Source organism: Vanessa atalanta, chromosome 5 (assembly GCF_905147765.1).
Source record: "Vanessa atalanta chromosome 5, ilVanAtal1.2, whole genome shotgun sequence".
Classification (NCBI taxonomy): Eukaryota; Metazoa; Arthropoda; class Insecta; order Lepidoptera; family Nymphalidae; genus Vanessa; species Vanessa atalanta.
In genome coordinates, this window is record NC_061875.1 from 1,897,114 (window position 1) to 1,919,573 (window position 22,460).

Genomic DNA, 22,460 nt, shown 5'->3' on the forward strand with positions numbered 1-22,460 from the left:
GTTTATATATATGTATGCTATATTTATTATTCTTGAACAATTTTTTTATTGACCAGAACATTTTATTACATAATCAAAATTAAGCAAAATATACAAAGAATTCAAAATAAAAAATGTAAATGGGCTTAATATTACTTTAATTCTAGGCCCTAGCAAGCTTCTATAAAAATTATCTAGGAACAATCGCACTAGCTAAACGAAATTAAGTCCATTGTATGTATTATATCCATTTATAATAAATATATTTATAATTTAAACTAACTTAATAACATTACCAGAATATTGAAATGTTAATAACATTTATTCAATTAGAACCCAGAATGTAAGGAATGTACAAACGAAGAATCTTATTAAACAATATATCAAACACCCTTTTGAAACTTATATTACATATAAAACTGTAACCGAGTAAAACACTAGAAGTTTTGCATGAAAATATTATTAAAAATCAATGAGAATCTGATAATCCATTTTTCTCCATTCTTTATTTAAATATCCTCCTAAAAACCTAACTGAATATTAAAATATTGAAGCCTAAATACAAATTAAATTTTATTAACTGGGTAAGTACTATCTCAGACTTTGTCTGTACAAAAATTAATAAGTAAATATTCTTAAATATTTTCATATCGACATCCATTATGAATGATGAAATTTTTAAATATAGCCAAATTAACCATTAATAATTATATCTTACATTGAGTCGTTACAATAATACAAAAATAAACTTTAACGAAAAAACATAGTAATGGAATATTAAATCATAAAAATAACTAACTGGCTATTTACGTAGCTTTAACGAAGAAGTTCGAGTTGATGTTTATCGAGTAGAGTATTTGCTTGTCAGAAAAAACACTAACATAGAAAAATATGATTGCAAATTAATCTGATGGACACTAAGTTGTGTTTATTCTCACATGTATACATACATAATACAAAAATAAATAAATCATATGATTCATATAGACAGGCACCCGCTATCTTGGTATAATGATATCTACACACTATGTGCACCACTTGAATACTCTCAATCTTAAAATTAACATTGTTAGTTTGGGGCATGCGGTTTAATTTTATATAATACAAACATTTTATATGGATCTCTGTATAATTTAGTAAAGAGATTTAAGTTACGTAATAAAGCTGCTCTGTGTATTTACTAATAAGAGAATAAGATTTGCATTACACAATTAAATTGTAATAAGTACACGAGGTTAAACATCTTGAGTTGTATCGACATTGTTTTCCGCATTTCATAAATGTTATTTAAAAAGCATTCAGGATTTCTTGATTATGAAATTGATGAAATTATAATATGGCACATACGTTAAAATAATTAAGTTTTAATTGTTGCATTTGTTTATACAGACCATACATGAGCAGCCATGTGAAGCCAATGCAAGTCTCGAAGCGTCTTTCCTCATTTGTAGGTTATTACGTCTTAGTATAACAGACACATTTTTAATATCTCGGCGTACATCAAAATAATACAAAGTTATTTTTGTAAAATTGTTTGTCTTATAAAAACAAGGACAGCATCAGAAAATTAAAACAGCTTTGATATATTTTCCCATTTAGTTGCCGACGTTGCTTACATGGATAATCCATATGTGATACTTTCAATGAATAATTTTATGAATCGAATTATCCAAAGGATAAAGGATAAAGTGTAAATTGTCATCTACCAACCGTTTAATATTTACCTAGTTGAAGGTTCAGCTAAATAAGCATGCTTATATTTAGACACTGTTTACCGCGTTTTCCCGTTGAACTTTATTTTTAAACACGCATTGATCTATTCTCCTATGTAAATATATATTTGAACGAAGAAATAATATACGAAGCAATTAAGTTGAGGCATTTGGACCTATCTATTTTGTCTAATACTAAGGGATCGGCATTTATGAGGTCATCACGTGACATTAAGATTGGAATAAGTTTTGTTGTTTCGCGTCGCTTTCAAAATCGCTCCAGGCGTTGTTTAGCTCCATAAATATCATTTTCGCTAAGTTCTCGTTCGGCGTACCCATTTGCTGAAAACATAGACTTGCATTATATGATTTTGGAATTATAATCGTTTTAAAAATGTTATCTTAAGAGATATTTCGAAAAGGAAATTGTGACTAAATGCTGATTCTTAGAAATGCTTATAAACAATTATTAATATGATGTTTATAGAAAGTTTAATCTGTATTACCATTATATTTTTTTCCTTTTCGCTTCGTATATGATGATTGTGAGTTTGTTATATTTTCATAGGAGCCTGTATATGGTTCTCGGCTGAGTGAAAGCCAATTTTATAAAAAAAATACTATTTAAACCGACTTTATCGCAATCACAATATACCTTATCGGGGTGCACGGCGAGGCAGGCCTTCCGGTAGTGGCGCTTGACGTCAGCCGGCGACACGAGCTGCGCCATGTCCACGCGCGTCCAGCGGCACTCCGCCCACACCACGCCGTGCAGCGAGCACAGCAGGGCGCGGATGTTGGCCTTCTTGCCTTCCGTCTGATGAGTTCCGGAGTTAGGTTAAGTTACACATGCGACCGGCCAATGACCTCTCATTGAAGTAGTCACGTCAAATATTAGCGCTATCACTTTTACGAATCAATTTAATGCATATTGAAATTTAAATTAAATTAAATAAGATAGTTTATCATTAGATTTATTATTTAATTTATTAATTTCACCTCTTTAGCAATACCTACCCATTCGTGTATTTTTAACTTGTCAGGATCCATTTCTTTAACCATTTCTTCTTTCCGCATGGCATTCATCGTCTTAGGCCCAGACTCACGTTTGGCGAAGTCGTACCCTTGGCTACCTAATAAATCGCCGAAAACATCGCCCGTCTTCTTAGTTTTTTCCTCCGTTGGAGGCTTTGTTGTCTCAAAGTGAGTACGACTGGAAAAAGTTAAATTAAATTAGATAGAAAAGAATAAAAAAATAAATTTTATGAATACATACTTGACCCTATTTTATATTTTTTTCACTTCCTAGGCAAGATATTCCAAGTAATATTTTATACAAAATGTCAAAATTGGTTTTACCTGTAATCCGGTTGATGCGCCGGTGACCTGGCGGGGGTATGCGGCTGATGCGCGGGAGTATGTGCGGGGGACGCTCGGGGAGTCACCATGGGGGTAACCATGGGCGTAACGAGAGGAGTGGTCATGGGCGTGACAGCTGGAGCAGCTCCTGGTAATCCCGCCCCTAGCATGCCGAGATCTGCGAAGGGATCTCGTTTTTCTGAAGTTTGTTCTGCATTCGTTTGTTGACGACCTGAAAATAACAAGTAATAAAACAATGAATAATCTGCTTTAAACATAAGAAGGTAAATGCTTTGCATCTATTAGTATTATTTTTTTATTTATTGTTCATCCATATCCACACAATATTCAGAATCTTTATATATTATATTTTATTTTTGAAAAACGATTTCACATATTTCTTTGTACGAAAATCTATGAAACTTTCGCCCTAACACTGGCATTTTAAGTATTATAAATCACACTTAACATAGGATCCAATGTTTCTTGTGCATATAATTACACTCATCAAAATTGAAAAATGCAACACAATAATTTGTACAAATTTGGTAAAGTTACAAAATAATGACCGTCATCTTTAACCGGCAGTGGAGTAAGGAGCGGCTCCTGCTTCGGCAACGGATCGTTGAGACCGAACGGATCGAAATTATCGGTCGCGTTCACGTTCACGCTGGCAGCGGTGGTCGTCGGCGGTGGGGGGAGATCGCCGAATATTGATTCCGATACGAATGGCTGAAACATACTTAGGTTAGTCAAAAACCACTGTTTCGAATCTCAAAGCGTTTTCTTGAACGAGCTAGGTATTTTCAGCATTTACAACTTTACATGATATTTATTTCCGTTATTAAGTATTGGTCGAATAGTGATAGAATATTCATTGATCGGCAAAAAAAGTCTGCACATCGAATAATAATTGCCAAAAGTTATCATCGTATAAGAACGGTTTCGAAAAATGCAAAATTCACCTGTGGGTTTTCAGCGACTTTACTGCTCAGGAAGTCCCCGAACGACTCATCGGTGGTAGGCTTCTCCAGCATGCCGAAGAAGTCGAACGAGTCCTCACTCTTCAGTTTCTCAGTCTTTGCCCCATCGAGTTTCTGTTCTGGCGCGGGTTTGTTCGCAATGTTCAGGAAGTCGGCCGTGTGCGCGGGCGCGGCGGGCGCGGGCGCGGGCGGCGGCGGGCGGTGCGGCGCGGGGGGGCGCGCCTCCGCCTCGCGCGCCGGGAACTCGGCTGTCACTGGTGAACGATTTATTGGCTGTTAATGCCTTTGATTGTCTAATTTTTTAAAGTAAAAATATAGTATGCAATTAATAATATTAATTATAATAAAATAAATATAAAACCAAAAAACGTTTTTATTCTTTTACAAACATGCACTATATTGAAATCATAAAACGGTGTGTTATAGTGTTGTTTTATTTTTTAAAAAAAGGTAGACTGTGATATGATGTAATGATAAAAGTTATTAAGCGTGTACTAATATTGCAATATATTAGTAAATAAACAAATATAAATGCAGCTACAGATATGACAAACGTGTCTACGCCACATCAATAACATACTTGTCGGTATGGCCGATGGATCTCTTCGGAGATTAGCTGCGATAATATACACACAATAAATTTAAAAATACTTAAATATATAAAAGTTTCACGAAGACGTAATACATAAATAAATTAGTTTCACATACATTCTTACAGAGTAGTGTATAATTATATATTAATATTTCGTCATATTAACTTTTATCGTATGTACGAAACCAACTCCTATTCATTATGGGGTCGATATTTTCACTTTTATTTTTTTAATAGGTAGGCAGACTAGCAAACAGCCCTCCTGTTGTCAGTAATTGCCACGAAATTATCACAGTAAGAAATATTTGCATTACTGATGTGCTAACAATCTTGCAAAATGAGATGTACTGTCCCTTGTGGCTCACTCACAAATGAAACTGCAATACAACAATACAAATGCTGTTTATTGGCTGAATAAGTGATGAGTGGTCACATACTCAGACAAAATTACACAAATCGCTAACACCAAGTTCAATGTTTCTATTATTTATCTCTATTTATTTCCTGTTCCTTTCTAACACACCCAATGCAGTAGCATCCATCCCTTTTTTTGTTTCACCTCTTGTCTTACAGAAATCAACATTTATACCCGTACTTCTCTTCTTAAATATAATGTACAATACATCAGCTATTATTGTATTTTATACGTACAAACATTGAGCTTTTAGTGTATATTCAAACTCACCAAAGTTGTCTATGGTCTCGTCTCTCTCAAGCGTGGTGGAGAACAGTACGTCGGGAGTCCTGACGGGGAAGGAGTGGTCCTCCTCCCAGATGTCACTGCGTGGTTTGCGTCGTTCTCCGTTCTGTACGACGAGGCTGATGACAACTGACACGTTGGACGAGAAGTGCTCGTTAACCGGCCCCGACTCGTCTATACCGTCGATCTCTGATCTAAAAATTTTAACGAATACCATTAGTCCATGCAATCATGTAAAGTTTCTTAAGACATTATATTATACTCGTGCATAATTCGAATAGAATGTACTGAGGGTAGAATCTACACATCGACCCGGTGCTTAGTTAACATAACCATTGCCGGCGATATAGAACGGAAGGTAGTACGTGGTCCCGCGAGGGGGCGGTACCTGGTGAACTTGACGACGTGCTGGTCGTAGTGCAGGAAGCCCGTGTGGAAGGCCACGGACAGCACGGGCACGCGCTGCAGGCGGCCGAGCTGCTGGCGCAGGTGGAACACGCACACCGACACGTCGCCCACCGCCGTGCAGTCCAGCGGCAGCGTCACCTGCCACGCACACCGGGATCAGCTCCACTATTCCTAATGTCTACCTCATGTTCGGCCCGACCGAGCCGTCGTGGAATTAGCATCTTCTAAATAATACAATATGATATTATTGTTGAAGGAATACTGAGTGACGTGGCCGGGGAAGTGACGTCACCGGACAGATGACGTGGTGTGAGAAAATATATGACACGCGGCCGGCGAGGCGGCCATCATCAGTTGCCATAAGAGATAAAATTGAATAGTCCTTAATGTTTTTGTGATTTTCTAGAATACATATTATAACTTTGTTAACTAATGAGTACTTGTGAAAAGTTATTCAATATTTTTTAATGAATATATAATTGTTTGTGAATGATATATTACATTATTTTAAAGACTATCGCACTTGTACTAACATTTATGACATTAGAATTACCTTATTATTTTTATAGAGACATTCGATGTCGAGCACGTGTGTGTCGTATTTACCTTAAATATTCATATGCATGGAACAGAAGTCACAATCTTAATATAGATTTATAATATTGATGAGAAGCCAAGTCAAACTGTTAAATTTGAGAATACAACAGTTTGATTAATGGTGGACGTGTGGAGAATATCTTTCATCGTCATAACTTATTAACATTTACTTTTTTTATATAAAATACGATAATTAAACATCATACCTTCCCTTCAGTCATCATAAACAGATGCATACTTTCGTAATTTCTCAACGGAGGTGAGACCAATCTATCTTCGTTGTATACTTCTAGGAATGGTCGACAACCGTCCCTGAAAAAAATTATTTATATCATAGATGGCATCGATAGTTTCTTTATTTTTATCTTTAGGTTTTAAAGATTATAATGTTCTCCTAATATATTTGGCTGCAGTGAGTACAATACTGAGTACTGATGTTCGGCGGTAGAATATCTGATGAGTGGGTGGTGCCACCAATTATAATTAACATATATGTAATTAAATACAAAAAGACTAACTTCTGTGTTTCTCGCTAGTTTCGATAATTCTCCATATAATATAACATTATTATCAATCGATAGTAACCTTGCTTTCGTGAATAGCGGAACGGGCTGTATCGTGAGCGACACCAGCGACACGGGCCTGAAATGCGGGAGTATTGGCTCAGGTCTGAAACGAGAGAGAATTAACAGTTTATAACAATATATTAAATTTAAAAGCAAAGGAGATTATTCTCTAATAATTAATAATATTTATTTTTTAATGTTACGCGTATTATTAACTGTGTGTAATAAATAATTTATCCTGAATACACTGAGTTGTACTAATTTAATTTGTAGGACCAAGCCGGTTGTAACCGAATGTTGCGTTTTAAACATAGGTGAACCATTACAATTTGTGCACTATAAATATGTAAATATAATCACTACTATTAATTAAATAAGAAAGAGGCATAACAGTAAATAAAATTGATTACATACCTTATTATATTATTTAGGTAGTACAGATATCGTAGCTGGCTCGGGGGGAGGTTGATCGGCGTACGCTTTACAGCAAATATTTGTAGCGCGTCTTCCGGAACCGACACCAGCCTCGCGTACATCAACAGCCCGCAGAGCAGCAGGCAGGATCTGGATTTACCGTCCTAGAAAAGATATTGATGTTTATAATGACATATCTCTAAGAAGCCATGGGCGATAAGTAAAACAATAGTATTAAAAAGAAGTTACGAGTAACTGGACGGAATTTAAGAAATTCCTCGTAAAAACACTTTGCCAAAAATTCACACATTTTTCAAGCCTCAACGAGCCTGTAAAAATTTCAACGTGTTGGCTGGACGTTTGGCTCGGCGTGTGTAACATTGCAAGCGGTCGTCAGGTATCGATACGGATAGCGGGCGCTTCCTGCGTAACGTAGGATGCTGTGGGGCAAGATCAGCAATGGGGTGAGATCGAACAAATCGAATTTCCGGCTGATTCGACCACCTCTTATTTTTTTCCAGTCAATAGAACCTGTATTCGTAGCTTATATTGCGTGGAGGTCAAAACTCAAAGTCGATTAACCGATGATTGCGGGTTCGAACCCAGGCGAGCACCACTGAATTTTCATGTGCTTAATTTGTGTTTATAATTCATCTCGTGCTCGGCGGTGAAGGAAAACATCGCGAGGAAACCTGCACGTGTCTAGCTTCAACGAAATTCTGCCACATATGTATCCAGCAACCCGCATCGGGGCAGCGTTAAAATTAGTTAAAAAGCGCCTCAGCCCAGCGGCGGGAAATTTCCAGGCTGGTGGTGCACGCAGTGACCTGGCAGGCGAGCACGAGCGCGGCGCGGTCGTCCTGCGCGAGGTAGCGGTACATGCGCTGCAGCAGCGCGTAGGTGGGCGCCAGCAGCGGCGCGCGCAGCTCGTCGGCCGCCCACAGCGACGCGTCGGCCACGAGCTGCCGCCGCGGGAAGCGCGCGCGCGCCTCCAGCGGCGCGAACACGCAGTACTTGCCGCCCGGGTGGTGGCTCTCCAGGTACAGCTGCGGCCACGGCACACGGGTTACTCGACGCCTGGCGCGGTTGTGGCGGGAGTGTTACGCGGTCGGGGCCTTTGCGACCGATCTTTCGCGTCGATTACGTTTTAAATTAAGAGTTAGTTTGGCATCTTGACAATCTTCTAAAAAATATTAAAATTCACCAAAACATAATCTCTGCCAGAGGGTAATCGACGATTTTAATTTGTGGAAGGGCTTTGTGCGTGCCCGTCTGGCCAAACGGCACCACTTGTAGATACAGTTAATCGTAAATACAAGAGACATAAACATCTTAGTTAAATGGTTAATATTTCTTATAGCGCCATTGTCTATGGGCGGTGGCGGTCCATTTACTCGTCTGCCTAACTATATCATTAAAAAAAAATCCACGAATAAGGATGTATAATATCTTCTATACATACCCTTACGTCTTCGATGTGATTAGTCTTATATGCACTCTCCAATAATTCTGACGGATACGACATTACTATTACACGACTCGTTATATAGCTTATGTCGAGATCCGCCCGCGCTATTGACCTAGAAAATCATAACACAGCTTTACTTATAAACTTAATGTTTACATACATTACAAAATCCAATACAAGAAATCCTTAAATAAAAAAAAGGGTATATATTTCAAAATAAATTATGAACGTAGTTAGTAGTTAGTAGTAGCACGCTCAAAATAATTTAAAAATCACATCGATACACTTCTATTAATATTCGCTGATGTCATAGTGTACTGAACTAAACTTGATAATATAAAGGCCAATCAATTAATGCGTTTAATTAACAGTTATTATTAGAGTATAAAAATATGACATATAACTTACTGCTGCACAGTCTGCATTACTTTGGACGACGTATCCTTTAAATTTTTCAAAAAGCTCCCAGCACCATCCTTAATAGATGAAAAGAGACCGCCAGAAGTGGGCGGGGCTTGTGGCAGCGGCGCGTGGTAGTGCGGCGCCGCGGGCGGGCGCGCGGGCGGAGGGGGGCGAGTGGGCTCCGGCGGGCGCGGGTTCACGGGCTCTTGGCTCTTTGGCACCGGATCGGTGGCCGCTGCAAAATAAAAACGAAAACTTTGGGCCGGCTGTCATCAGAAAATATAAATGTGTAATATTTTTATTACCTTTTTTTAATTTAGGTATATTTTTCTATATCATTGATATAAATTGAAAAGATGTTTTATTTATGTTTTGTAAAATAGAAAACTAAATTACAATTCAAAAATTACCAGTGACAAAATTTGGTCTTAGTTCAGCGTTATAAGTTGTAACAATAAGTTTGTTAACATAAAAACACACATTCCATTTTTTAACTCTATATTTATTTCTAACTTTAAATAAATCTTTACATTTTTACATATTTTTTTTTTCACTTAAAATCTAATAGTAACAAAAATATTGTAGCGTTTTACTTAGATAATTAATATTGGGTAAATATTGCATTAAAATTTACTTCATGTGATGAAATATACAACATACAATATTTGTAGATCAAGCCGTTGTCTCAATTCCAAAAACAGTTTTATTTAAGATTTTTAATATAAATAATATTACGTTTTATGTTTAAAAACAAACGTCAAACTTTTATCACATTCCTGAAACACTTAAAATATTTTTTAAACGTGTTAAATGTGCGCAAAATATTCTGCCAATGTCACGTATGCCGATAAGCGACAAATTGCTTAAAAAGGTAATATATTGTATTATTTAACATTTATGGTACAATTACTGTGATATAAAAAAATAAAATTCTAAATTCAAAAAACAGCATATCACCATAGCGTTTAAATATATACCAGTAGTGAATCAAACCGGTCGCTTGATTGAGAAACAAAAGGGAAAACGGTAGGGATGAGGAGAGCGGAGTTCGTACTGTCAATATCAATGCAATGCATCTAAAATATAAACTAAAATATATCCCATTCCAAACATTCAAATTGGTGGAGAGATTGAATAATACTTAACTTTGCCGTTTCATACATTCAAGACATTTGTAAATAATACATTGGTAAAGAAGGCATATTCTTCAATAAAAAATTATATAGATGATAAAAAAGCGTGCAGTTAGTGCTTGTTGACTTCCAGGCAGGTGACAACATACATATATCATTGCATTTAACTAACATGACTGCATTTTTAGATGTTGAAAAAGAGTAACTACTCAGTTTCTTGCCGGTTCTACTCGGCAGAATCTACATTCCGAACCGGTGGTAGCTTAACTTTAAATAGTTTGTTAAATGAACATTCAACGATGCTCGTAAAAACCTCCTTGAATAAAGTACAGTTTGATTTGATTAAACCAATACATTTGAGAAAAAAAAGCGACTAAGTTGTCATCGGAACATTGAAAGATAATTTAAAGTGGATATAAGTATTTAAGTGGATATTGTTATATCATAAAGATATGCCAATCAAGAATCTACTAATAAAGTAGCGCACAATAAAGTTTGAGTTATTAGCTAATTGCATAGAACAAGTAAATCTAAGGTTTGTTTATCTTCATTCTTATTTTGATTAGAATAGGCTGCACGTGTCACACACACACGTTAATATTTACAAATTAATAAATTTTGTTGATTGCACGTCTGTAACTAGGTTCGTTACAGACGTATTATATATTTAAGTATATTAATAATAACATTAAAAATATATATTTGTCGTCTTTCATGTACTAAAGTTGATAATGTAAAATTGAAAGATATTTCATTAAAAAAGTAATCACACATATCGGATTCCGGCATTTTGCTCCGCGACAAAATTGATTCACTACTAGTATTTATCACATAAGACTTTATTTAAATTAAGCTCAATATTAAATTATGAATATAAAAATACAAAAATATTTTTTTAATTACAAATTGTTATATTTAAACATGCTTTGAAGTTACGAAGTCACAGTGTAAAATTAATTTTCGAGGAATACTTTCGAACTTTTATAATATTCTTTATTTAATTTTTAATAAAAAAAAAAAATGTTTTGTAAGTTGTTAAAAATAGGTTTATTGTAATAAATGCTTACTTTCCATTGCTTAAAGGCCTGCGAGTTGGTTCGCATATTTAAGAGAATATCTTCAAACAATTCAAACAGACAGTATAGTATGTACTATGTTTACTATCATTTTTCAAAAGATTTTTTTTAAACAAACACCGTTAATATTTTTTTCAACACATTACCAACGACGGAAAATTTGCGATTTTTTTTTTTATTACTGGCTGTTCGAATACGGACAGATTTACAAACAGTATAATTTGAGCATAATTAAAAAATAATGCATTCTGCATTAAATATTTTATCATTAATTTCATTTAGTCTCTCGGTTACCTCTGATTCTTAAAGAATTATTTTAAGAATACTGCTAATTCACCTGTTATGACCATTAATAGTTCTTTTAAGTTATATAATACATTTAAAATATATTGCTAGCAAAAAAAATAATATTTCATTAAAATAAGGTAACTAAAAAGTATCAAAACTCCTTAATGAACTCAGCATTATCTGTAGAACATTTGTCTATCAAAAACAAAAAAATACCGTTTTCATTACTGCTTAAAAGCTTATTTAGTAAAAATCTTTGGAAATACAAAAGAGGACAAAATGTATTCACAGATAAGTTCATAAGACATCACATTGTTATGATAAATAAAAGATTTTTAAATGTTGCACAGCAAAACCTTCTTTATCACAAATACTTATTATTATATAAAAATATGTTTTCAACACAATTTCGAATTTACTATTAAAATTAAAAAATAATAATAAAAAATAAAAATACTTGTGATTTACAACAATAATTAACACTTACGTGGAACTTATTAGAAGCTAATATTTTTCATTCAATTTTTCAACAATATGTATATTTTTTTTTATGTCTTTTTAATGGAATGTTTAAAAACATTCTTACGATAATACTACATTTGTCTCGTTAATTGTAATTAATTAATTATTATTGTCTAAGACCTAAATCTATAGGATTTTTATAAAAGCAATTCAATGAAATTATATTAAAATTACCTTAATATTATCATAATATATATATATTCAAAAAGAAAGATAATAAATTATAATTTAAATTAAGAATCTTAAATTTATAACAACAAAAAGAAAAAAAACGTTACTTAAGCAGTAAAATAAAGTATCCCCGCAAAAGCGCCGCACCGCAAAGATACATTTAGTCGTTATCGTGGCAAATTAAAACAAATTGCTATTTGTTCCGAAAATAGTAACCATACAATTGTTGGACGTGACCTCTCACTAAACGTCATGTCAATTGAAATTAATAACACAATTTTATAACGATGACACAGGCGTACGTTCGTGTCTATTACCAAAAAATATTACAAAAGATTATGACCCATACAAGAAATATGTTACGAATATCAACTATTGAGAATCAATCCTGAAATTTTATAAATTCTCTCAGTCACATTTATGACAATAATCGATTTAATTGTAAAAGTGCTTTTATTACTATGAAAATAAAGTTTATTATTAATTTTATAGGAATGTTATATCTGCTCGCACGTAGCGTTCAGATTGGAGTAAAATTGAACTATAAATATTAAAAATAGTTATGTTAAAGCATAACGACAATTGTTTAAGATTTGGCACAGGTTTAGTTGACGGGCAGCGCGGCGCGATATCGTTGTAGAATACTAATAAAAAAAACAATACTCATCATTGCGAGCATATCCATTATCTCTAGCAAGCTTTCAAGATGCGAGCGTTGTCCAAGTATTCATGCGCCACGTGTCATTTAAACGAGAAAACAATCGGGCATCCGAAAAAGTTGAAAACACCTAAAATGAAAAAGAAAACGTGATATGCATGGAGACAGAACGAATCGTCGTTTAAGTCACATGCCTTTTACATCGAGTACAAACTACAACTATAGTCGAAATAACTCTAAAATCATTAACGTCTGTACGTTTTAATAATGACAAAAACAAAGGCATGAGACTCATTCTTGACTATAAAGAAAAACATGCAATGAATTAGCTCATACTAAAAAAAAAAACGAATAAGCGACTAATAAATAATTACATGCAAATCATATACAGAATAAATACGATAGGTGAATCTGTGTTGAACTTTTTCGCTTTCGATAAATAAGAAAGAGATTACTCTATGTACTATCACTACCGTGTTTGTAATAATCATGTTCATCTGTGAACCTTTTATTGATCAACTAATGACAACTCTAAAATAAGTTCTCCTGAAAATGTGAATTATGTAACATTATTTAATTCCTATTAATTACCCAATAAAATGCATTATTAACTAAGTATATAAAGAGAAGAAATACTAGCAAGCTTATAAATTACCAACACCAATATTAATAAAATTGCTGAAATTGTATTGTTACACTTAAATGATCCTGAGCGTGTAGTGGTATACACTATTTTTCAAGCCGTATGTCTTAAGCTTATCTGTAGAAGCTACATTTACAGAAGTTAAACTTCTCCTATTTACTCATTAAATTCTACATAATAACATGATTTATGTACGTCGAGTAGAATTTTTGAGGAGAACTATTTGCGACGTCGAAGTTAATGTTTGAAAATGGCCTTATGTAAAAAATCCGTATGCAAGTAAAACAATCCAAAGGTCAATAATATCTAAACGATAAAGTTTTGGTTAAAAATTCTACCTATATATTTACTATATTAATTAGAATGACACCTTGTACGATCCAGCGCTGGATTTACAGTATCACTCAGGGTTAATGCCTATCCCAAAAAAAAATCATGAGCGGTAAAATTAGGAAGATGAGTAAAATGTTCTATACGATATTATAATTAAAATCTTTCAATAATAAAATATACATATAATATTTTTTCGGCTATGAGAGAGTCTGTTTATTTATTTAAAAATTGTGTATCGAAAATATTTACTTAAAGCAATATTACGATAATGGGGCGTTTTTACAATACCAAGGGTCACTGAGGTTGATACGGGACTGCTACGACCAATCGTGTAACGGCGGTACATTTCATGTACTGTCTTCGTCTCTACAACTACATTAGAAGTACGTTATAATGGGACGCGTGTTACTTGTACTGCGTATAACCGAAAACGTTAAGATTCACGATCATACAGATGTACTATTATCATGTAAGGCTATTTTCTGAGATGGTTTCTCCATAACACCGAAAATCGTCATATTTGAAAGATGATTTGTCTTATAATTTGTATGGAACCCTATGGAAAGTTATTAATAATATATTTAAAAAAAAAATTACAAAAGAAAAAATAAGTTCTTTGACGAAATCCAAATAAAAAGTTCTGTGATTCGTAAAACCACTTAGAATTATTAGATACCAATTATAGAGGAAGATTGTGAGATTGTAGAGGTTGCTCACGAAGCAAGGGCGGGAAAGCCCGAAGCAGAGGCACGCAAACGTAAAGTACTATTTACAGGCACAAGTACACAATAGGATTGTACGTAATCATAGAGTAGTATGGCACACTAATGCACAGCGGTGCACATATACTGAGTATTTTTCTTAATCGGAGGAGAGCGTACTGAAGTTCAGTCTACGTTTAGTAAGTATATCAGCCGCATGCCTGGTGGTAGAGCAACCTAAAAACGTAAGTTCGATTCACTCCTGGCGTTTGTCAATTTTGGTGAAACTCCTTTTTGTAATTTTTGAATCACTGACTCTTCTTTCTTTATTTTTCAGAAACGGAGATCGGAGATCGGCTGATTGGTGGGAATATGGGGTTCCGATGCTCCGTAAGGAGGAAATGATCAAAGTGTTCCCTCTCAATTCTACTGAGAGTCGAACCAAGCCGAGTACCGGGGCGTCAGATTGGAATATTGGCAAATGAACTTATTCTAATATATCGTGGAAGAATTCCGTTGTTTTTAGTGAAAAATAGAGTTCATTCCTCCTTTTGTGAAGATGATACTAAATGCACATTCCATTCATTCATTCCACATTTTATTACTAGAGTGGTGTACGACAACTTATTCTCCTTTTGTTATAACTCCAACATCAATCTGTTTCCTTATGGATACACACTTAGCTTGTTATGGAATGCCAAAACTTTGTTCTTTAAATTGTAGACATTACGAGTAGATTTACTCAGGGCCGGGTTAAGCATGTCGGGTATAGCCAATGCAGGTTTCGGAGAAAACGTAGCATTTTCTACCTTTTTGAAATATATTTTTCCTACCTCACCGCAATTTTATTTAAATATGCCCCTAGAACGTTGCCTACACAGCCACAGATAACCAAGATGAAAATATTTCTTAAAAAAATCTCATTTTTTAAATTTAATTAATAAAACTTCAACTATAGAAGATAACAAAATCTCATAAAAGTATTTTTACAATTTCACTTCTAACAAAATATGCAATTCATTGAAATATTAATGCAGGTTGAGTTATTAGTTACAACAGTTAATACATAAAAATAATCACCAATTAGAGTTATGTGCTATCTGACAAAGTAATATTAGTAAGCGTTTATTACAAATAAGTGTTAAAAACAGAATCGGTTAGTGTAGCGGTAGTTTATAATCTTAAGTGAATTTACCCGTGTTACGATATCCACGAATTCCCATCGAAAGTATTCCTCCTTTAAACTGCTTCAACTGTTTATAAATAAATAAAAACAAACCAATAATGATGATAATATATCCATTTATTTCCCTTTAACTAACATAATCATATAAATAAACAGAAAAAAAAAAATATTCTTGAATTATTTTGGCAATATATTTTAAATAAATGATATCGCCACGATATAAAACGCTTGAGCGGTTTTAAAAGTATTACAAATTTATACTCTCATTTACATATATAATAATCATTTTATCACTGATATTTATATAGTATATTGTCCTGGGAATTCATAAATCCATGATTTATGTTACCAATTTGTACAATGTTTTCTTCTTTTTTTTTTTTTAATTATCTTAGAATTATATTTTAAGCCTTCGACTAGTTAAAATACACCAATAGAACGTGAATGACCGTTAATACAAAATTTTAAAACAGTGCTGGAACCCAAGCCACCGAAAATGTTAGTGCAGACTCATAGTCTTCGTAATGGATTCCCAAATGTTAGTTGCAATATATGAAACACCTAAACATTTTAATATTGTATTATATTTATCCTAATATAAATCATAATGAACTTTAGACACAAATACAAATCGATGATATTCAATGCAAGTGTCATCAGTATGTAGGAATGTACCGTCTATCTTAAACCATATGGATGTCTATTACACAGTTAATATACACCTAAGTATATAAACAATACATTATGCGTGTAAAAATATATTTTTGTGACTATTCTATGGGGTTTCATGATTTCTATGATATAATTATATATCTTAAACCTAGAGGAATGTACATGACTTCATTGTAATTGAATAAAACAGTGCATGTAAATATAGTATGCTAGTCTAAATCTAATAATGGACACACTTCTCAAATGTGTACCGTACTTTTTGGTAATAAAACTTTATTTATCATAATAATAATAATAATTTATACTGATTCATCGCTTCTTATATGGAGACTATTTGAGACACCTATATCATAGTTTTATTTATTTTTTTCATATAGTCCAGGTAAGCCTGGTACATAATATAAAGCTTACAGTTTCTATATTCAAACCATGACTATAATTTAGAAATATTCATTCAATTGGGACTAGTAATGTTAATTCAATTTAACCTTATTTAGACCATAAAGTATTTAGCGTCGCTCAAGCAATATAATCATTGAATATTTACTGAAAACAGCATCCGCGTATATAGTATATATTATAAATAAAGAAACATGAAAAGTCAAATAAATGCTATACTACCTTCGATCGGCCAATTATCCAATACAGTTCTTACCTTCGGCGACGCTCGTTTTGGCGGTAACCGACATTGGAATGTTAAATCACATTTGCCGTTAGTTAACCAATAAACTCAAATCGAAACAGACTATGAGAAATAAATGAAAAAAAAAATTAAAATTTGAGTGTAAAAAGTCAAAAAATACTTGACCATTTTATAGCTCGAGTTGTAAATGCAACAGAACATAATAATGGACCGGTCGGTGTGGACAGCTGGTCGAGGGATTCGCTAGTGACTTCGAACGGTTAAGGCGCTCCGGTTATCACAAGTGTCGACGAGCCGCGACGCGTCTTACGATATGGTAGTGTAATATTTACTTGACTTCTTATTACCTGGCGAGCTAGTGGCCACAGATTGTTCAACTTTTTTACGCTCAAATTTGAGTGGTTGCTTGAGATTGACGTTGTTGGACTCCGCTATCGCCGCCAGCCGCTCCAGGACACTGCTTATGGGCAAACGCTCTTCGGGGTTCACTGTCAGGCAGCCATCTGTGGACGAGTACAGTTATATAACATACCACTTGCCACCCCATTCGCTTCAAAAATAAAACCTCTTCGAACATATGTATACCACTAACGTTGTTATATTTTAATACTACGGTTTTATTTTAATTAGTTTTTACTGACATGCTCTGTAATTAAAATAGTGGAAAAGAGTAACTCCTGAATTTCCTGCCGGTTCTTATCGGTAGAATCTACTTTCCGAACCGGTGGTAGGTTCATATTGAATTGAACACTGTAATATGACGATTCAAAAGCTTGCTTTTACAAGCCTATAATTTGATTTTATTTCATATTAATGTATATTAACGTCGATGGTCTAGTTTCTAATATAGATAAAATTACAATTTCCGTAATTCTGGATACAAAAGTCGGGTTCATCGGGGAATTCTCAGTACCTGTCTGGAGTTAGAAATTTGGCTCTGTTTACACACCATTGCTCCGAAGGGGACGTAAAGCCGTAGAACAGACGTAGACTTAACACACTCCGGTAATATCCGATAACCTACCCATCGGATTACGAGCGGAAATATAGAGTGCACCTGTTTGAATCCAACTGTGCACCAGCTTATCAGTGTTAATATCAGTAAGAATTGCCATCGCGAACGAAATCATTGAAGACAGTTATAATGTAAATTGATCTATTTTTTAGAGCAAGTTTATGTAAATATGCATCTCCCACATAAAGCAGTACTGATAATAAAGGATTGTTACAAAAAAAAAAACAGAAATTTTTAAGTTACTAGGAAAGTTAAATATAATAATAACATCTTATGAAATGTAAAAATATTAGCGAACAATATGTTCGTGTTCAATGGCAGTTTATAAAATATTAAAGCATGTGCAATTATATTTAATAACGTGACAGAATGAAATAAATGAAACCTTTTGGGACACAAACGTTTGTAAACGTATATAGAAATGTCGCAGTTAGATTTAACCTTGGATTTGTTTACTGGACCTAAATTAAAAAAAATCATTTCGAATTTCAAACATGTCGACCTATATTAATTTTAAATTTCAATTAATATTAGTCAGTTGGTTAAGAGAGTGGTGCGATATAACATAAGTATAAACCAAATATTCCTTGGTAGTAAGTTCAACATACCTTAGCACAAGCCTGGAGCAAAAACGGGGAATAATATCCCACAGTTAAACGACTATTGAAAAATGTATAACAGAATTATATTTGAATATAAAATCATTTTTATTTTAAAATTAATTCTGATATTAATAATTGGCAGGGCTTTATTTAATATATATATAATATACGCGTAATTAGAATGCGGTACGTTAACTAGAACGCGTTCATCTTAACCGATGATTTCGGGTTCAAACCCAGGCAAGCACCACTGAATTTTCATGTGCTTAATTTGTGTCTATAATTCATCTCGTGCTCGGCGGTGAAGGAAAACATCGTGAGGAAACCTGCATGTGTCTGATTTCAACGAAATTCAGCCACATGTGTATTCTACCAACTCGCATTGGAGCAGCGTGGTGGAATATGCTCCAAACCTTCTCCTCAAAGGGAGAGGAGGCTTAGCCCAGCAGTGGGATATTTACAGGCTGCTAATGTAATGTAATGATGTAGGGCTTTATGCAAGCTTATCTGGACTTAACGGTTAGAAGTCTTAGAGATTCAGCATCATTTCAGGCAATGGCATTACAAGGTCAATGACTTCTTAGTGCTCAAGTTTGGTGGCGAGTAAGCGTTGTATGTATGTAGGAATGATTAACATTTCATAAAGTGTCAAAAATCAATAAGCGGTGACCGTTACCTATTATTCCCTGATCATCATTATCTAAACCAGTCACAAGACAAGACTAATGATCTTGAATATAAGCAATGTTCCAATGGTAAATGATTGATAGCAACAAAGATTATGTTAAAAGTATATTTCAAAATATGATCAATGTGCTAATCTTTCAAATTGTGTTTGACAAAATTCGCAAACATACTTTAAAAAAAAAAAACAATTATTGCATTGCATTATGATTAATAAAATAGCAGTTTAATTAAAATATAAAAAACAAGGCATATAGCATTCTCATCAGTAAGAAGATGATGAGTAAAATGTTGCTTAGACCAATTTATCGATACATTTACAGGTGGAAAGTGAGATCCCGATTACTGTACTTCATTGTCAACATTGATTTCTCCTTGTCTAAATTATTTGGGAATGCTCCAATGTGTAGTCTGCATTATATACTGCACTGTTCATGCAAATTACTGTAGCTGACTGTACAGCAAACAAGAACTACCTCAGTGGATGATTTCACATGTATCAATCAATATTGAATTAATGCTTGATTATTTTATTATAAGCCACTTAAGACTGGCGTATAGGACCTCTATAATGGTTCAATTGGAGCTCATATTATTCTTTGTTATTTTATTAAGCAAATAAATCTAATTCCTAAAATACTTTGTTTAATACATATTGAGCACTTGATATCCTTTTCAATAAATTCACCTCAAAATATAATCCCTCAAAGGTGGTGTAGTGGAGGATTTCAATATCCTACTCTATCAGAAGCACTTGCCAAAAAAACATAGAGGAGAATCCCTTACATTTGCTTGCTATTCATATTTGACAATAAAAAGCATATATTATATAATAAAATACTTACTTATGATTTCATGAAAGCATTTGTATCGTTGATCATTGGGGTTCAGATTGTAGTTTCCATTCAAGATAGCCAGTTTAGCTGAATCTTCAAATGGATGCTGCATGTAGCATAATGTGTACAGAATACATCCTAGAGCCCATATATCCACAGCATGATCTATTTTACGATTATCCCAAGTATCAAGCATTTCAGGGGCTCGGTACATAGGGGTAGTGAATTGGGCCAACTGAAAAATGTTTAGGATGATATAATATAGATAAGTTTTATTACCTAACAACGGAAATCTAGCAGGATAATCCTACAATTATACATGTTTTATCCACCTAAGACAGCCCAGTGCATTAAAAATATAAAAAAATAAATAAGAATAAGCTTTTGATTTCATACATAAACACCTAAATTGATTTAAAAATATTTATGGACAATAACTAATAATATAAATAATTATGCAATCATTTTTACAATCCAGTAAAGTTACTGGTTATATGTAAATATTAGAAAAAACTTACATTTTCTTCTAGCATATTTCTTTGATTTGCACTCCAAGAAGGATTTGGGGCGAAAATATCAGTAGTTGCAGAACCAAAGTCACATAATTTAATTGTACCTGAAAAGATCTCGAAGTTAACTAAGGCCTAATTTAAAAAATTTGCAAATTATATAACAAATTATGAATACATAATAAGAAACAACTGTCATTTCAGGTTCCTGCTAAGTAATATAAAAAAAATTATATCAAATATCTCATTAGAAAAGTCAGTATCAAAAATCCATTACCACAAACATAAGAACAATGTGCAAAAATATGAAGCTCACAATCATTTGCATAAAACTCACTATCGATAGCCCAGAACTGGTTGTAATAATTAACACATACCTTCATTAGAAATTAGGAAATTTTCTAGTTTGAGATCACGATGCGCGATAGGAGGTACTTGTGCATGCATATGCTGCACAGCTTTGCATGTTTGGTAAAACACCCTCAGTATTGTCGGAAGTGGAAAAGCTTGCCCCCTATTTTGTAAAGCCTCCATTAAACTTCCTCCACTACAGAGATCCGTTAGTAACAAATATTCACCCATGCCGTGGGTAGTCTTCGCCTTATCAATAAATGAAGCAGCTACATATTTAATTACATTGGGATGTCCGGATAGTTTTTTTAGTATGCTAATTTCTTGTATAATATTTTTATTTGCTTGTTCATCAGCAGCCATTAGCCTTTTTAAAGCATATTCTGTACCTGAAGATACATCTTGAGCAACAAATACAAATGCAAATCCACCTGTAAGAATTTAATTTATTAGCTGATTTTAAAAAGGATAATTGTAAAAAAAAAATTTGTATAATCTGTTGTATATTTGGATCAAAGCCAACTTATGTCACAAGTAAGGAAAGAAAATGTAATAAAAAAATCAGCATACAATATTTTCATTGTAATAGAAAATGCTAGTTATAAAGAGAACTTTTATTAAAAATGTTCATTAATATTTGCTTTTTTACAGCCTAAATAATTTTGTATCATTTTAATTTAATAATAATAACAGTTGCATGAGACAATAAATGTAATAATATTTTTGTTGCCATTTTAAATTATTATTTGAATCAATTTGTTTTAAGAATAAATATATAAATATGAACGGGAAGTATATAATTGTTGAACAATGAATTTTAACGCCCCCAATCCACTTTTATAGCATGCAATGACCCAGTGCTGCTTAATAAGAAATCTTTCTTTTGTTAAGAGTTCATTAAATAAACTTTGTTTTTGGTTTTTTACCTTCTGCGATAACTTTTTTCACTCTTAATTTCATGTTCCCTATCTCAACAAATTGCCCAACAAAATCATTATCACTGCCACCGTTGGCACCTGCAGAACTGAAGTACCCCATTGCAGATTTGAAAACACTCATGTTGACTATCGTTTTATATTAACTTATTTCAAAAATCACAAAATAAATAGACACATATTAATTGATTCTAAATCTTGGATACATTTTTAATCATAAACGGCTAGGCGAGAACAGAGAAAAAGATAATTCGCAGAATGGCAGATTGGTTTCGTAAAGTGGCAGAATTAAATGTTACCATATATAACATAGTTATAAAAT

The 22,460-nt window shown here is 33.6% G+C and overlaps 1 protein-coding gene across 3 annotated transcripts; it reads right to left on the reverse strand.

Moving 5' to 3' along the window:
* Positions 1 to 70: 70 nt before the first annotated feature.
* LOC125064434 (cyclin-G-associated kinase) lies at positions 71 to 22,404 on the reverse strand. Of its 3 annotated transcripts, XM_047671439.1 has the most exons (20): positions 22,130 to 22,404; positions 21,230 to 21,634; positions 20,862 to 20,959; positions 20,353 to 20,578; positions 17,554 to 17,709; positions 9,187 to 9,415; positions 8,773 to 8,890; positions 8,138 to 8,356; positions 7,311 to 7,474; positions 6,916 to 6,999; positions 6,537 to 6,642; positions 5,714 to 5,871; positions 5,311 to 5,519; positions 4,614 to 4,649; positions 4,016 to 4,287; positions 3,620 to 3,782; positions 3,051 to 3,282; positions 2,709 to 2,904; positions 2,347 to 2,508; positions 71 to 2,033 (listed from the first exon to the last, which is right to left on the reverse strand). In XM_047671439.1, exons 1-20 carry the CDS (start codon positions 22,260 to 22,262, stop codon positions 1,923 to 1,925), a joined length of 3,477 nt encoding a protein of 1,158 aa, XP_047527395.1. In that variant the 5' UTR covers positions 22,263 to 22,404; the 3' UTR covers positions 71 to 1,922. The 3 variants fall into 3 exon arrangements, with proteins under 3 accessions (XP_047527395.1, XP_047527396.1, XP_047527397.1); XM_047671440.1 differs by lacking the exon at positions 4,614 to 4,649; XM_047671441.1 differs by lacking the exons at positions 4,614 to 4,649; positions 8,138 to 8,356.
* Between the last annotated feature and the right edge of the window lie 56 nt (positions 22,405 to 22,460).

Bases quoted from the DNA above. Each gene is read 5' to 3' on its own strand.
- LOC125064434 (XM_047671439.1), bottom strand. From the start codon at position 22,262: ATGAGTGTTTTCAAATCTGCAATGGGGTACTTCAGTTCTGCAGGTGCC. The intron at 9,416-17,553 runs GTAATAAGAAGT...TTTATTTTGCAG, and splicing joins TGTGGCCACTAGCTCGCCAG to CGGCCACCGATCCGGTGCCA. The intron at 8,357-8,772 runs GTATGTATAGAA...CCGTGGCCGCAG, and splicing joins ATCACATCGAAGACGTAAGG to CTGTACCTGGAGAGCCACCA.